General features: G+C 31.2%; 2 protein-coding genes and 2 long non-coding RNA genes across 9 annotated transcripts in view; 2 read left to right on the forward strand and 2 right to left on the reverse strand.

Annotated features, from left to right (window-relative positions):
• LOC124425003 (solute carrier organic anion transporter family member 74D) overlaps positions 1 to 7125 on the forward strand; it is a 95710-nt gene extending 88585 nt beyond the window's left edge. For 4 of the 5 annotated variants that reach the window (XM_046964736.1, XM_046964737.1, XM_046964739.1 and 1 more), the window contains 6 exons: positions 1164 to 1328; positions 1458 to 1653; positions 1886 to 2036; positions 2478 to 2718; positions 3922 to 4050; positions 4298 to 7125. In XM_046964736.1, the coding sequence (XP_046820692.1) occupies positions 1164 to 1328; positions 1458 to 1653; positions 1886 to 2036; positions 2478 to 2718; positions 3922 to 4050; positions 4298 to 4467 (1052 nt within the window). In that variant the 3' untranslated portion in view covers positions 4468 to 7125. The remainder of the gene's footprint in view (positions 1 to 1163; positions 1329 to 1457; positions 1654 to 1885; positions 2037 to 2477; positions 2719 to 3921; positions 4051 to 4297) is intronic. The other variant, XM_046964738.1, reaches the window with a different exon arrangement.
• Positions 3921 to 4361, reverse strand: LOC124425010. The gene is made up of 2 exons (XR_006942409.1): positions 4225 to 4361; positions 3921 to 4063 (listed from the first exon to the last, which is right to left on the reverse strand). It is a non-coding gene; the product is annotated as an uncharacterized LOC124425010 (long non-coding RNA).
• Positions 7126 to 14794: 7669 nt separating the features above from the next.
• Positions 14795 to 16044, reverse strand: LOC124425009. Its single transcript, XR_006942408.1, has 2 exons — positions 15816 to 16044; positions 14795 to 15175 (listed from the first exon to the last, which is right to left on the reverse strand). It is a non-coding gene; the product is annotated as an uncharacterized LOC124425009 (long non-coding RNA).
• The window catches only part of LOC124425005 (protein FAM117B-like), a 9774-nt gene continuing 7440 nt past the window's right edge, over positions 15167 to 17500 (forward strand). Inside the window, exons 1-2 of one of the 2 annotated variants that reach the window (XM_046964742.1) lie at positions 15167 to 15871; positions 16508 to 17006. In XM_046964742.1, coding sequence (XP_046820698.1) covers positions 16763 to 17006 — 244 coding nt within the window. In that variant the 5' untranslated portion in view covers positions 15167 to 15871; positions 16508 to 16762. Of the gene's footprint in view, positions 15872 to 16056; positions 17007 to 17500 lie in introns of those variants that run through there. The other variant, XM_046964743.1, reaches the window with a different exon arrangement.

Raw genomic sequence — 17500 nt, forward strand, 5'->3', positions numbered from 1 at the left:
TCGAATATAATAAAGTGATCCGATATATTAAGTTCTAAGGCAAATGGATCCTCTTTGAAGATGATTTATAAATTTGCATGTTTACGCGTATCATTTCTAAATTTTCAAATATCACGTCATATTTCATTCGTCCTGAATAATTCTAGAATTAGATATCTCAATTTATAAAACATAATAGAATGATACAACATATTGTATTTTAAGAAATAAGATCTTGTTAAAGATAATTTATAAACCCTACGAACTAATACTGTAAAGATATTGGTTTTTTTTTTTTTTTTTCAAAAATATCGTCGAATTTCGTTGTACTTTGAATCATCGCGAGTTTAAATTAGATATTTCAGTTTTTGAATATAATAAAGTACCATGATACATTATATTCCAGGAAATGAATCTTGTTGTAGGTAATTTGCAAACTTTCAACCCTAACACGTACCAATTCTGACTACATCAAATTTAGTCCCTCCAGGATTATACTGAACTAGATTCTAATTTAACTTTTGGTTATGTTAATATATCAAAACATTGTGTGTTCGAAACATTAGATCCCATAGAAAACAGTTAATAAAATTTCCAAATGAATTTATCACGATAATTAACGTTATTGTCTTTTAACGATCGTTAAAGAAAAAAAGATTAGGTGGTGAATAGGCCGTAACGTAAAACTTAACGAATCGTTTAACGATCACCCTATATATATACTACACCTATAGCAGGGTTGTCGCGGTAATACGTGGAGCTCGATGTTGGTCACGTTTGTCTACTTAGGGTCTATGTACGGGACGTTTCTATGCGGGGTTGCCACGACTCTATGCTTGCCTTTTCTGGAAGGCTAGAAGAAGCCTCTTAGCCGCGTCGTTTCCTACGTACTACGCGTCTACATACATATATCCTTTCAATGTTTCTATAATAAATTTCTTCTGAAATTAATTTCTTTTAATCTTTCCAAATGAATCTCTATAATAATTTTCGTTATTAAAAGAATCCAATCATTAAATCATAATAACCTATGTCCTTGTACTATTTTATCAATAAGAAGATTTAATAGAAAATTATTATTATTATTATTATTATTATTATTATTATTATTATTATTATTATTTTATTTTATTTTATTTTATTTATTTATTTTTTTTTTTCTTAACAACTACATTTAATTACAGATTTTCCAAAAGCAGTTAAAAGGCTGCTAAAGAATGACATCCTGATGTTCAGGACAGCTAGCAGCGTGCTGCACATCCTGCCAATTGCAGGACTTTACACATTCTTACCAAAGTACCTCGAGAGCCAATTTCGCTTGCCAGCTCATCATGCTAACATGATATCAGGTATTGATCAATATCTACTATAATATCTAATAACGATCATTCATGAAATTCTCACATTGTAATCTTTTTTCTTTTCCTTTTATTGTCTCTTTTATTTCTTTTTGTTTTTTTTTTCTTCTTTTTTTACAGGTGTCGGTGGTATTCTAGTTATGGGTCTGGGTATTATTATCAGCGGAGTGTTCATTCTAAGAGCGAAACCAAACGCTAGGTTCGTTGCAGCTTGGATAGCTTTCACAGCAGTCGTTTATGCTATCGGTATGGGCGTATTGATGTTCATTGGTTGTCCGATGGACGATTTTGCTGGTCTTGTCTCGCACTCCGATGGGTAAGAAATGAAATAATAGTAATCATCATCATCATCATCATCATCGTCATCGTAATGATCATCATCATCATCATCATCATCATGATAATCATCATGATAATCATCATCACCATCATCATCATCATCGTCATCATCGTCATGATCATCATCGTTCATCATCGTCTTTGATGAAATTTATTTGAATCATTATTTAGATATAATTTTCATTCATGTATCATCACTATTTTCTCAGAATATCGAGCTTCGAGCCAACCTGCGAGGCTAGCTGCGACTGCGATCGGAACAAGTTCAGCCCGATCTGTGGCGCGGATGGCAAAACGTACTTCTCCGCGTGTCATGCTGGCTGCTCGAATTACACGATAGCGGACGGGAAAGTGGCATCGGTATGTAAAGATATCTCTCAGAGATATGTATACATAAGTGTGTACTTACATTTATATATATATATATATATATATATATATTACATATATATATATATATATATATATTACATATATATATATATATATATTACATATATATATATTATAAATACACATCGATTCGGTGGAGGGAGTTAGGGTGGATTGGTAGATATGGTGGATGAGGTAGAGGAGGGGGGAGCGGTTGGAGAGGGTTTTACATTAAATTGTCTCCAAAAGCAAAAACTTACGATAAAAAGAAAAATAAAAGATATAAAAAGGGAGAAGTTTATATATCGTTATAAGATGTTAACGTAATCATCCCGGCCACTTATTTTTCTTGTCTTATTTCATTTTATTTTCTTTCATTTAATTTCATTTCATTTTTTCCCTTTCCCCGTTCTTCTTCTTTCATTCCAGTTTTATAACTGCCAGTGCATCGGGCAGAACTTAACGATGCCGGAAACGACGAGCACAGCGACGATTGGTTACTGCCAATTGGAATGCAGTAATTTTTGGGTCTACATGATTCTCTTCTCGGTGTTCGTTTTTATTCACTCAACGAGCGAGGTTGGTTCCATGTTACTGATATTACGATGCGTGGATCCACGGGACAAGGCCATGGCCCTCGGTCTCATACAATTTGCTATTGGCTTGTTTGGTAATTATATTTTATTTTCTTATACATTCTAATCATTCCTCCCTTCCTTCTTTCATTCCTTCCTTCCTTCCTTCCTTCCTTCCTTCCTTCCTTCCTTCCTTCCTTCCTTCCTTCCTTCCTTCCTTCATTTTCTTTCTTTTCCTTCCTACTCGCTTCTCAAGTAAAAGTACTATTACTCGCATGATTTCGCAATTACGCGCTTCACGTTTTATGGACACTGGGAACAACTTACTACGCTACTTTCTACACGTCTGGCCTCGCGACGTTAACCGTTATTACGCAAATCGAAAGACATATAACAAATTTTTTTTTCTTTTATTCCCACGTGCTAACGATACCTTCGAAAGATTTATCGTTATTCTCTTAATGAATCTTTTAGTCGATCGATTCGATAAATCATTAATTATCTGTTACATTGCTAACTAAAGAGCATTCGTACATTTTGGAAAATTGAATAATTTGTTGTCCGTTCGAAATAAACGGTGTATCGATCTTCATTGAAAAATATTAATTTTTTTTTTTTTGTTTTGTTTTATGAGAAATTAATATACGTTCGATTACCCTGGTAAATCATTAATTATCCGTTACATTGATAACTAAAAATGTACGTAGATTCTTGAAAATTGAATAACTTTTTTCAATTTTCAACAAAGTATTTCCATTGAAATATATTGAGTTGGTCAATAAATAATGTCGAAATTTTTAATAATTTGTATTTAAATAAATAACGCTAGTATTTTTCTTATTAAAAATTTTTGATATCTTATATCTATATAAATAAAGCTATATTATTATATATTGAAAAAACGTTTGTGTGATATTTTACATCAAAATAAATAACACTACTTTTATTGGTATTTTGTATTGTGAAATTTTTTTTATGTGTTATTTTATATACAAATAAATAACAACAGTAAATTTTTATTTAAAATTCCGACACATTAATTATTGCTCGATTCAATATTAATTTGTTATGAAATCATTGTTCATTCACATTGACAAATCATTGATTTAAATCTATTACATTGATATATACTAAAAAATACTTATATACTAAAAGTATTCATACATTCTTTTGATCTGTTAGAATGCACGAAGTACTTTAATTAAATAATATTAATTTTTTGTAAAATTATATATACATATATATATATATATATATATATATATATATATATATGTATTATTCATGTAATTGTACAGGTAACGTACCATGTCCAATCGTATACGGTGCTGTTGTGGATTCAGCGTGTCTTGTGTGGGAATACGCTTGTGGTGAACGAGGCGCCTGTTGGCTCTACGACTCAAATGTCTTCAGGATGTTTTATCACGGTACGCGAAAGATCTTTAACATTAAGATCATTATAACTCGTTAAATAGTTCTTATTATTTCATTTTCAATCGGGAACGTTATCAAAGAAAATAAAAGTAAAGAAAAATGAAAAAGAAATGTTTCAAATATATCCGATACATGTATAAGTAACTTTGTATAGATAATATACATACATGCATAAATACACACAAGTTAACAAACAAGTTATACATTCTCGAATAACTCGTAGATTTTCATTTGCAACAGGCACGACGGGTGGAATCCTTGTGATGGCCTTCATCGTGGACATAGTTGTGTGGTACAAAGCCGGTAGTATAAGTTTCGTTGAGGAACAGGAATGTGAAGATGGTACAGCCGAAGAAATGGCCACTTTAAAGTCTCAGGACGCGCAAAACGTCGATAATGATTATCTGTGAAGGATATACATACATACATATATATATATATGTATATATATATATATACATATATATATATATACATATATATATACACAAAGACCCACATATATATATATATTTATATATATACACATATATATGGGTAAACATATGTATATAGTCTCGAAACGATGTATATAGAGGGGTATATAAGGCGTTCTAGTGTGAAAGGTGTTCAACCCTTTAAACACGAACGAAGTCGGTGTGTGATCGAGGTGAATTCGCGGCTGTCGTCCTTCGAGCTGTCCTACTTGACAACGGATTATTCTAGTCTTTCATCGAAAAGGACGAGTCAGCGACAAAAAAAAAAGAGAATCCCTCAAATTCTCTTTCTGAAGAAGAAGAAGAAGAAGAAGAAGAAGAAGAAGAAGAAGAAGAAGAAGAAAAAGAAATCCTCTCCGAGATGAACCGGCCAACGATTCTCGACCAACGATTCCAAAAATCTTCCTTTATCTTCTTTTCTTTTTTTTTCTTTTTTTTTTTTTTATATACATATAAAAAAAAAAAAGGAGAACGAATCTAAGAAACGGGAAAAGTGTTACGTAGATCGTGAAGATGATTATCCTGCGATTTTCAATCTTCTTTTAAAGAAAAAAGAAAATAAATCAGCCATCTTTGAAGAAAGAAGGAAGAAAAGATTGAGTCTCGATAAATGAGGAAACGTACATACATAATATGTGCGAACATACATGAATAATTAAATTACGCAGGATATATTAAATGAACGATGGAATGGAGAAGATGACGAGCGTAGTGAACGACCACGTGCCAATATATTATGTTATTATATATTTCCCGCGTTTTTTTAAAGAACGTCTCGGTACATAAACGCACGTTGTTTTAATCAACGATATTTTTCATGATTTGCATTTTACAAACGCACTTTTAGTACTTTCTAAAGAGAGAAAAGAAAAAGAAAGAAAGAAAAAAAATTTAATTGAATTAATCCTTTGCACTTCATAAATAGAAATCACTATGACGAAATCCATGATATATCAAATAAAATTAATCTTTACCTCATACTGGCCAGATAGATCTTTTCTTTTATCTTTTATTCGATGAAAGATATTCTTTAATTTTCATCAGTGGTACCCCAGAAAAATGAATTTATAAAGTTGATAAGTTATATTTAAAAATTGGCTGGAATGCAAAGGATTAAATTAAATTAAATTAGAACTGCCGAACTTATCCTCGCAGATTGACCCATATAATATATTAATCGATATATTTACAATTTATCAACATTTTATGCTTCCGCCAAGTATCAACGGAAATTATTAACAGACTGACGGACGTTAAGAAACGTTCGCGAAACGAAACACGGCCTAATTGAGGAAAAAAAAAAAATCTCGTAAGATTCTCTCCTCCACCGTTTTAGTCCCTCTCGCCATGGGTGAAAAAAAATTGAACATGTGTATATATATACATATATATATATATATATGTTTAAAATAATAAAATTAAAATGTGCCGATAATCGTAAACCCGATAGAATCCTCGAAGAAAAAAATTGATAATATATGTATACATATATGTACTATATACGCAATGGGTGGCATATTGATAAATCCTGTAGCGAGCTGATAGGACGTATCCTATATGTGTATGTTCCTCCTTTGTGTATTTGTATATATGTATATGTATAATATTTTATGTATATACGTATGTATATATATACATATAAATATATATATATATATATGTATATATATATATCATTTCGTTCCAAAGTTCCAACTCATATAAATGCCCTCTTGAAGATTGAAACGTATGTGTACATATGTATATGTATATGTGAAAATACGTCTATATTTTTTTTCCTTTTTTTTTATTATTATTATTATTATTTCTTAAAAATAATATAATAACGTCGCAATATCGAGGGCAATCTTTTAAGCTCAATCTAATTAGTTCCTGGTACGAAATCGAAAGGATTATTTAAAAAAAAAGCACATAAAATTTAATTCGCGCTCGATGTAACGTCGATAAATGCGCGTCATCTATCTCGTACCCGAAGAGATCTAATTATTAATTAATTATATTACAGGAGTATGTACAAAATAATAATACTTTCGTACATACATAAATACGTACGTATGTAGAGTGAAATTTGTTTCATTCATAGGACAATCCATTAAAAGAACAAAAAACTAAGAAAGAAAAATTTTTAATCGAATGCGATAGATATCGTTTGCGAAAGCGAAAATTTACAAACAAACAAATATATATATACTAAGTTAAGTCTTTAACTTTTTGTGAGTCGTATACACATCACACACATATACACCAAATATCAATATATTGGAAGAAATAAACATCACACAAATTACGTATCACAAAGTATTAACTTACAAAAATGAAAATAAACGGAGTCTCGGGTACGATTGCATCCAGCTTCTCCATATTGCATTTTATTCGCGTATCGAAAGAAAATAAAGAAACGAAAAGAAAAAGAAAAAAAGAAAAAAAAAAGAAAAAAAGAAAATATTTAATATTATTCTCGACGAACATATTCACATCACAAATATTTTATTACATAACCAATTCCATCTCGTATAGTGAGAAAATAAGTTAAAAGAAAAAAAAAAAAAAAAAAGAAAGAAAGAAAGAAAGGGAGAAAGAAAAAAAAGTAAACGAAAATACTTAACATTGTTCATGCGACGAGCATATTCAGACATCACAAAAATATTTTATTACATAACTAACACACTCCAAAGTATATAATATATTTAATGCTAACGGAGAAGCGACGCGATTTAACTCGAGTCATTAACCGTCCGCACTCTTAATCGAATATTGTAATAATCGTGTTGTACTATATGTTCGTGTGTACATAGACATTCCGTGTTTAGATATCTTCTACAGAACAATTAACGAATGATCTAGCGCGGGATCGTGGATCGAATAATAATCTGCGATTGTTGCGGCCGGTGGAACATTTTATTATTATTATTATTATTATTATTATTTTTTTCTCGTTTTTTTTTAATAATTTTTGTCCTCATAAAATAAAAAAAAAAAAATCTCGACGCAGAAGATTAGAGCAAGAGACGAGAAGAAAGAAAGAAAAAGAAAAAGATAAAGAAAAAGAAGAACAAGAAGAAGAAAAAGAAGAAGAAAAAGAAACATAAAAATATATATGTATATATATCATATATATATATATATATATATATATATATATATATATATATATATATATATGCGCGACACATATTTTTTGACGATTTGAGAAAGAAAAATAAGGCGAAATGAAAAGAAGAAAGAAAGAGAGAAAGAAAAAGAGAAAGAAGTAAATCATTGATTCGTTATTATGGTGATTAGCCTGACATTAGAAGAGGAAAGCATACAAAAAAAAAATTACATAAAAGATAAAAAATAAAAATAAGCGAGGAATACACAGGTAATTAATTAATTGCCCGTGACAAAAGAAGGAAAAAAACATTTCATGATAATTACAAGAAGCTGTATTTTAATACCGTACAATTTTACACGCGCGAGAGAAAATGCATCACGGCGAAACGAACGTCGTCGATTTTTGATTCTCGAAAGGAAGATAGAAATGTTAGATAGGAATGGTTAAAAAAAAAAAAGAAAAGAAAAGAAAAGAAAAACGAAGAGGAAAAGAAAAAGAAACTGAACTCTGCTGTGTACCGTTGGATTATTATTAACACATCGTTGATCGGTTATTATATGCTCAAAGTAATATTTTTCACATCTGGCTATATTTTCATAATTAAATTGAAATCATTATTAAAATATTAATAATTCAAGAAAATTGTTATCAAAATTAACTAACAACACCAAACAATATGATAAGCAATACCACACAGTTGGCCAAAAGTTTCTAAATGTTTTAAAAAATTGATTACTCTTTATCGAAAGGTCCTTTAGGCAAACTTTTTTTCGGATTACATAACTACACGCCTAGCTTGTAAAACTGCAAGCCTAACTGCAAGCCTATGAAGTTCCGAAAAAAAGTAATCGATTTTTTTAAATCATTTGGAAACTTTTTTAACCGACTTAGAAATCGTTGATCCATCATTTTATAATGAAGACTTAAACACTTTTATATTTTAATAATTACATAAATTGTATATGCACAATGCAAACGTTAACATATATTTGTGAGACAGGTCAACGATGTGTTAAAAGAAATGTTTCTGCGGCATTCGAAAGAGCGCGCCATTGTTGCGCGCGCGTGAAACCGGGAATTTCATATATTTTTGGAAAATTTTAGTTCTTCGAAAGGAAAGTAAAGGTTGATTAAAAAAAAAAAAGAAAAAAAGAAAAAAATAAAAAAAGAGAGAGGAGATACATAATATATGTACGCATGTATGTATGTACGTATGTATGTATGTATGTATGTATGTATGTATGTATGTATGTATGTATGTATGTATGTATGTATGTATGTATGTATGTATATATGTATGTATGTATGTATGTATTTGCCCCGATCTTGCCGATTAGTCTGACAATCTGCGAAGAAGACAAAAAAAAATCTCGAATTAAAAGGAAGGATCCCAAATTATTTTTTTAATATTCAAATCTATTTTTAAGCGATATTCGCGTACGAGGTCGCATATTTTCGAACATGTTCAGCAATCTACGGGGCATATTTCCGAACTATGATACATTGCAATGATAAAATAAAAAAAGTGGCGTTTTGTTTTAAGGGTTTATTGGATTGATATTGCTATTTTTCGTAAGGGATCAAGGGATATATATATATATATAAAACAAAGAATCGCAAAATCTTCACAATACATACATCTTTATGACGATTGATTATTTTAGAACCAGCCTCTCGCCCAAAAAAAAAAAAGAAAAAGAAGAAAAGAAAAAAAAAATATATAAAGCATAAGAAAAGAAATTACAAAGTGCAAAAAAGAAAAAAGAATTGTACTTGATCATTCCGTTGATCTTCTTACTTTCTTTACTTCTGTAAATTCTAATAAACCCTTAAAACTATATCAAGAAGAAATAATATTGCGATTAAAAGAAATACAGCAGTGTGTGTGTGTGTGTGCGCGCATGTGTGTGTGAAAGAGAGAAACTATCTTCCTCGAGAGAATCGTATTTTTTTATCCCGAAAAGCAAAGCCAATCTATATCGCCGTTTAAAAAAGAATATTACATGTGTATGTAGTAATAACGGTACGAGCGTGTATTTAATAAAATCGAGTAGTACTTTTGAAGCTCCTCGATATTTTTCTGAAGATCAAAGTCTCGCTTCTTGATGAGTAGAGGGAAGAGAAAAAAAAAATTAATATGAAGTATATACATAAATATATAAGAGATATAATAATGAATGAACGTCATTTTGCGGGGATATAATTTCTAAGTATAAGCAACACACTCGCTAAAGACATGAAAAAAAAAAAAAAAAATAAACAAAAAAAAAGTAAAAATAATAAATCACATTGTGTAAATAAAATTCCATACCGTAGGATAACGTATAAGAGGGGGAGGCACAATACAGGTTGAGGATTAAGATTAAATAATTGAGAAATAAGAAACACGATTTTTTTCCGCGCTTTTCGATGATAATTACGACCTATATAAAAAAATGATTTCTACGTTAGTGAATGAATAATGTATAAATAATTCAACCCTCCTCCGATATTAAATAACAAAATCATATTTCCAAAAATAATTATTCAAAAAAATTCGACTAACGAAACCGGCCGATATCGACCGACAAACGACGAGTGATCCACGTGAGAAACCTTCGATAATCGAAAGTAAATTATCATAAAAAAAGAAAACAAAAGAAAAAATAAAAAAAAAACAAGTACTGCCCTTTCGAAAACTGCCATTTTTACCGTTCAATTTCATTGTTCAATAACAGGAACAATAGGAAATAAACAAATTTGTTTACACTGCCATATCAAAATGGATTATTCGCATTAATTATACTAGGACGATTTGAAAAATTCACCATCTTTTTTTTTTGAGTTTTTTTTTTTTTCTTTAACATATAAATTTCATTCTTAAAGTGAAGAAAAAAAAAGAAAAAGCTGCGAATTTTTTCAAATGTACTTACAAACACATATACAGAAACGCTTTTCTATTGGCAAAAGGCGCACAATTTTAAAAGCTTCCAGCAGTCGATCATGCATTTCGATCCAATCGAAATCGAAGGTTTCTAGGTACTAGTACTCTTAATCGTACTATACTCATTGTCATCCGTTATATAATGAAAAAAAAAAAAAAAAAAAAAAAAAAAATGTCACGGAAATAAATTCTAAGCACAACCGCGTCGTTTTCGCTTTCGAGAACGAGTCGAATTTATTCAAATTTCGCGCGCATAATAAAGCGGGCTTCGCGTGTACGTACTCGTATGTATGTAATGAGATGTGTGAGATGTGCGTATATATGCGTATGATAGAGAGATAGAAAGAGAGAGAAAGAGAAAGAGAAAGAGAGAAAGACGGAGAGAGAGAGAGAGAGAGAGAGAGAGAGAGAAAAGGGATTATCATCTACTTCACACAATTCCACACATTTTAGTTTTTTGTAAAAAGAATTAATCGATGATATTATTCTATAGAATAATCATCTGCCTATGCGATTCTGTTAGAAGTCCTTTTTTTTTATCTAATTATCGATTAGTACATATACTTCAAAGGATATTTTAATCACTAGTCTCTAGTTACTAAAATATTAATGCGAAATTGAAACATAAAGAAAACCGAGCGAATAAAAAAAAAAAAAAAAAGAAAAAACAGAAGGAGAGAAAAGAAATGCGGAGCAATCAAAGTGAAAAGAAAAATTTACAACAAATTTTTATCATATATACATATACAGATTTTTACTATTAATTATTGCTATTATTTGTTATATGATTATACATAATTATTATATTAATTATTACTATTATTACTATTATTATTATTATTATTATTATTATTATTATTATTATTATTATTATTATTATTATTATTATCATTATTATTATTATTATTATTATCATTATTATTATTATTATTATTATTATTATTATTATTATCATTATTATTATTATTATTATTATTATTATTATTATTATTAATATTATTATTATTTTATTATCACACATCATGAAATCATAACTATCATCATCATTATCACTTTCATCATCACCATCATATTATCACCATAATCATCATAATTATCATCATTAAAATCATCAATATCATTGTCATCGTCATTACTAATGTCATAATATCTGCCCTTATTATTATTACCACCGCTCTATCTCTATTAGTACTATTAACATAATATTATTGTTACAAATCGATATAATATATCGATTTAGTATGAATTATTAAATAATATGAGGGCCAGTCAATTATTGTTCACAACGAAAAAATTTAGGTATATTAAAAATATTTTGTTCTTCTATTTAATTGGACTTCGCGAAAACTCATAATATTATCTGTTATCACTCTGTTATCACACTCTAACCGATCATAGAAAAATTTAATTAATGGAAAGGAAAGTTGTGTCTATATATTTCTTGGGGGATACAATAGGAACAGAAAATTTTTATTTTGTACAAATATCGTTGATCCTGTATACACAATTGCAAATGTTTTTATTATTCCTCTATATTTTTAATTATTATTTTTCTGTCTAGCTGTCTGTCTCTGTCTGTCTGTCTGTCTGTCTGTCTGTTTCTCTCTCTCTCTCTCTCTCTCTCTCTCTCTCTCTCTCTCTATTTTTTTTATCCTTTTTTCTTTCCTTCTTTTTTATCTCTCTTTTTCCGTCTTTTCTTCCTAAAATATTTTTGTTTTACTGTTACGTGCATTTATTGTCCGAAGACTGTAAATATTTGAAAAAATGAAGCGTTCGATATTACCTCGATCCTGAGATTCCCGAAAAAAATCCTGATATTTAAGTGCCTAAAAAAAAAAAAAAAGAAGAAAAGAAAGAAACCAAGAAATACATGTGTCCGTTTTAACCACCGTCATTAACATACATATATAGTAATTTTCATAGTTAGAAGTCAAACGAGATACCGATTCGGCCACCGTGACTAAAATCCACAAAATAAATCATTCTATGTTTTTTGCTCAAATGATGAATTAGTTCAAAAGAATCTAAAATACTTCATTCTATTTATCTACATATATTAAATATATACATACATATATATATATATGCACATATTTATGTATATATACCATCAGAAACATCATTCTCATCCGTTTAAATGATTCGGTAATTCGTTTGAAACTTCTCTAATCGTTCAGTCAGTTAGATCAGCAATAAAAAATCGTTCTAAACATTCTGCAGATCTCAGCGCTCCAACGAAACGAACAAAAATATTATATATATTATATATATATATATATATATATATATATATATATATATATTACACATATATATATACACACACACATATAAATATATACATATACACATACATATACATGTATCAATTATTTTTTATTCGCTCATAATAAGAATTCGTTTTCGTGGAGTGCGCCTAAATAGTGTGTGCGTATGTATATGTGTGCGTGTGCTTGCACATGTGCATGCGTGTGTGCGTGCAAGCGTGTGTGTGTGCAAGCGTGTGTGTGTGCATGCGTCCGTGCGTGCGTCCGTGCATGCGTGAGTTGTGTGTGTATGCTTCTGTGTGTGTACACGAGAAAACGTCTGTATAAAACAAAATAATTATAGATAAGTAAATATATATAAGTTAATAAGCATATTATATATATATATATATATATATATATATATATGTATGTATATATATATATATATACACAAAAAATGCGTGTACGTGTGTATATTAATTAATTGTAATGATTTTCGTACGACGGAATCTCGGGTTCGTGATGAAACGTATGAATCTTCTCATCAATAAAAATAATACAGAAGAAATAAAAAAGAAAGGGAAGAGAAAAAATAAATAAAAAGAAAACACCGTTTTTTGTCGGTCAATATTTGTTCGGTTTCGAAAAGAAATAAGAATTAATTTTTGAAATCAAGCGATAATGACTGTAACATAGAACACAGATCCGAAAATAAAATAAAAATAAAAGTAAAAATAAAAATTAACCCTCGGATTATCTATCAGTGTAAAGAGTCAGAACAGAGGGATGAAAAAGGGATAAAGGGGACGACAGGACGGGTGGTGATAGAATGGCTGCTTCTTCGGAATTTACGTATAATTTATTTTTTTGAAAAAAATCGTCGGAAGTTGTAGCGACCTTTTGCTAATCCGAGGGTTAATTAATCGATTTAAGAAGAAAAATATGCTATAAAGACAAGAATGCGCGAACGTATTTTGCAATTATATTGTCATTATTATTGTTTGTAATTATGATTACTATCGAATTTGTTTTTAATAAACGGCAGGTGCCATGATTACACAAAAAAAAAAGTATTATTTCAATATTGTTTTCTTTTCTTTTTTTTTTTTTAATTCTTTAACTTGTGTATATTTACAATTTATATTCGTTATATATATGTAAATTTCTTAAATATGGAATATAAATATATATATATATATACATATATATATATAAAATAACGATGCAAAATTGTAGAAAATGTTTACAAACAAATCATTATAAAAATATTCTATACAAAGTGATTGATGGTCAATTAACCCATACAAATCTTAACTACGCCATCTATAGATGGCGACACTAAATAAGCTGGAAGAAATGATATATATACGCAACACATACATAAACACGAATACACATTTACATGAAGGATTTTTAAATGAGAAAATTTTATTTCATAAATATTACTAAAAAAAAGAATATAGATTTTTCTCATTCAAATTGAAAAATTAGAATTAAAAATTGAATTATTATACAATTTTATATTGGAAATTCGATACGCAGTTCGTCGATCTTTATTCTCTTTCATTCTAGAAGTAACGTTAAAACGTATTATATCATAGATTCAATTTAAAATTAGTATATAAGTAAATAAAATACATACGTAATAATTATTGCGTAATAATAAAAAAACAAATCTATCAAATAGAGATAGGAAATAATAGGCGGGAAATTTTGTTGCACGTGTTTTGGCAGGCATTTTTTTGTAGATGGCGTTGTTAACCGATTACATTCACTGAAAAGCCATCCTCCTCGTAACGGAGTATTCTCATTGATCTAGTGAAAAAAATCGGCCAGTCACGGATGAGAATTTTATGTGGGCTGTCAAAAAATCAGCCATTTGATATCTCGAACATTTCGATTCTTTCAAATCGTTTCTATTCTCGTGTCAATGTATATAGACGTAAAGTTAAAATCAACTTGATTGTTTAATGTTTTATAAAATTGAAAAAATAATTAAAGTATCGAAGTTAATGAATTTTATTGGTATGTATAAGTTGTAAGAAAGATAGTAGCGTATAGACGCCGGGGAGAAATCTTCGATTCGATTCGATTTGACTCGAGCTATCTCTCTCTCTTTATCTCTCTCTCTCTCTTTCTCTTTCTCTTTCTCTCTCTCTCTCTCTCTCTCTCTCTCTCTCTGTCTTTCTCCGGCTCGACGTATCGAAGTGGCTATGTAATTTCAGCCAGTCACTTCAGCTCGAGAGATTCCTCACGCGCGTAGTGGTAGTAGGAATCGGTCGGAGCTCCCTCCTCTTTTCGTATGTGCGCGCTTGTACACGCGCGTACAGCTCGTACGCCGTACGGGAAGTGCGTGAACCGAGTCACGATCAGTCTCTGAAACGTTGAACGGGGGAAAAGGATTCTCGATGCATTCATTTCGATAAGCGGGCTAGAGTGCGCGCGCGCGATAGGGACGATAGAGAGAAGACGAAGCACGACGAGCAAAAAGAAAATAGAGGAAGAAGAGAAAGCATTGGGAAAAAAGTGCAGCAGACAAAATAGTAATCTGAACGTGTGTGTGCGTCGATAGGGTTTTACGCGAATGGACTTTCTTCGATCCTGGCACTCTTTAGGCGAACACAGCCGAGCAAAACGGAACGCGCATCTTCGAGGATACGACGGCGTCGAGCCTTCTTCCCTGTGAACAACGCGATCAAGTACAAGTGTATAAGTGTGAGTGGAAAAGAGAGGGCGAGGAAGAGAAGAAGACGCCGGAAGGAGGAAGAGAAAGAGGAGAAAAGTGGTGCGCAGTGTGGAAGAAAGAGGACGATAGGACGCTCGCCCTACGGTGTCTCTCTTACGGTGTTAGTGAATGGAACGCATCGCGATATTCGAGCGTAATACGACGCTCCATGAGTTCGCGCTGCACCAATGACCGGCCAGGATTGGCGGTCACGTGACGCGCGTGCTAAGCTAGCAGCAGAACATTGTAAATGACAAGCAAGACAAGACGCGTTGGGTATTGTTGTCGCACCATCGTTACCGCTACCGTTGTGCTTCGAAAATTCCTCTTCACCATTACCGTTAGTGGTGAGCTTTTCTTCGTTTCTACTCTTGCCGCCGTTGCTAGTATTACGTCTAATACTACTACTACTACTACTACTACTACTACTGCTACTACTGGTACTACTACTCCTACTACTACTGCTACTACTACTACTACTACCACCACCACCACCACCACCACCACCACACTACTACTACTATTACCACCACCACCATCGCCACAACCACCACCACTACTACTACGACTACCACCACCACCACCTCCACCACCACCAGCATCACCACCACCACCACCACCACTAGTACTACTACTACTACTAATACTATTGTCACTACCATCTACATCAAAGACCACCACTACCAGTATCATTACTACACTCTACTACTCCTATTACTACTGCTGCTACTACTACACAACATTAGTACTACTGCTACTACTACTCCAACAATTACTACTACGACTACGACTACTACAAAAATTATTACTGTTACTAATATTACCATCAACACTACTATTATTGTACTACCTCTACCACTACTATTATTATTACTGCTACTATCGTCACCACAACACGGCCACCACGTAATACTACTATTACAAATACTACTACTACTATTACTACTACTACTACTACTACACTACTACTACTACCATCACAGTTACTACCACATTACTATTGCTTCTGCTGCCGACACTACGTCCATGAGAAAAGAAATAATACTATAAAAACGACGCGAGTCTTATTACCGCCAGTTTCTCGTCGTCGCCGTCATCGTCATAATTGCTATTGCCGTCATTGTCGTTGTTACCGGCAAGCAATAAGTCACTCTATATTTCGTATGTTTATAACCTACTGCTAGTAGGAAAATTTAAAAAACGTAGAGTAATCCTGTGGCATCAGCCTATATGACACAATGTCAGGGTCTCAACGCATGCGAAAGTCTTCGCCATGCTCTACGTCAAAGCAAGGACCAATGCGAGCTACCCTGCCTGTAAGCTCTCTGCTACGGCAGGGTCGACAAGGCAGCAGTCTAAGAAAAAGTAACAGCAACAGTCCTACTGTGTCTCCGCCAAATGCTAGTACATGGCGAACACGTATTTCACCAGAGACTTCAGCTTCCTCAGGACAACGGAGCCCTGGTTCACTTTCCTACAAAGGTATATGTAGATTTTGTAATATCTCATTTTCATACAAATTCTTTGTTTTGTGTGATTGTATGATTCTGTAGGAGAGTACTATTAAAAAATATGTAAAAAAAAGAGTTGTATTACTATAAGAAACAAAGGATATAACAGCAATCCTCATATAGAAATTTATTTAATATATAAAATATTAATTATCTGTTATTGCTTTAATATATATCTTGTGGTTTGAACACAATTTTTTTTATAAGTTTTCAATGATCATAAATGATATGATTAAATATATTAAAATATATTTCTTGAGATATAAGTTAAAAGTATATATACTATAGAAACATTACAATATATTGCCTATGATAAGTAAAGCACCACAGTTTTCTACTATTTATCAAATTAATAGCAGCACAACAATTGGCTTTGTATTCTATTTATTTCTATTCATCTGTTGCAACTTTAAATTGTTATTCTTTTGTATTTGCTACCTTTATATTGTTATGATATATTTAGGG

The sequence above is a fragment of the Vespa crabro genome, chromosome 6 (genome assembly GCF_910589235.1).
Source record: "Vespa crabro chromosome 6, iyVesCrab1.2, whole genome shotgun sequence".
Classification (NCBI taxonomy): domain Eukaryota; kingdom Metazoa; phylum Arthropoda; class Insecta; order Hymenoptera; family Vespidae; genus Vespa; species Vespa crabro.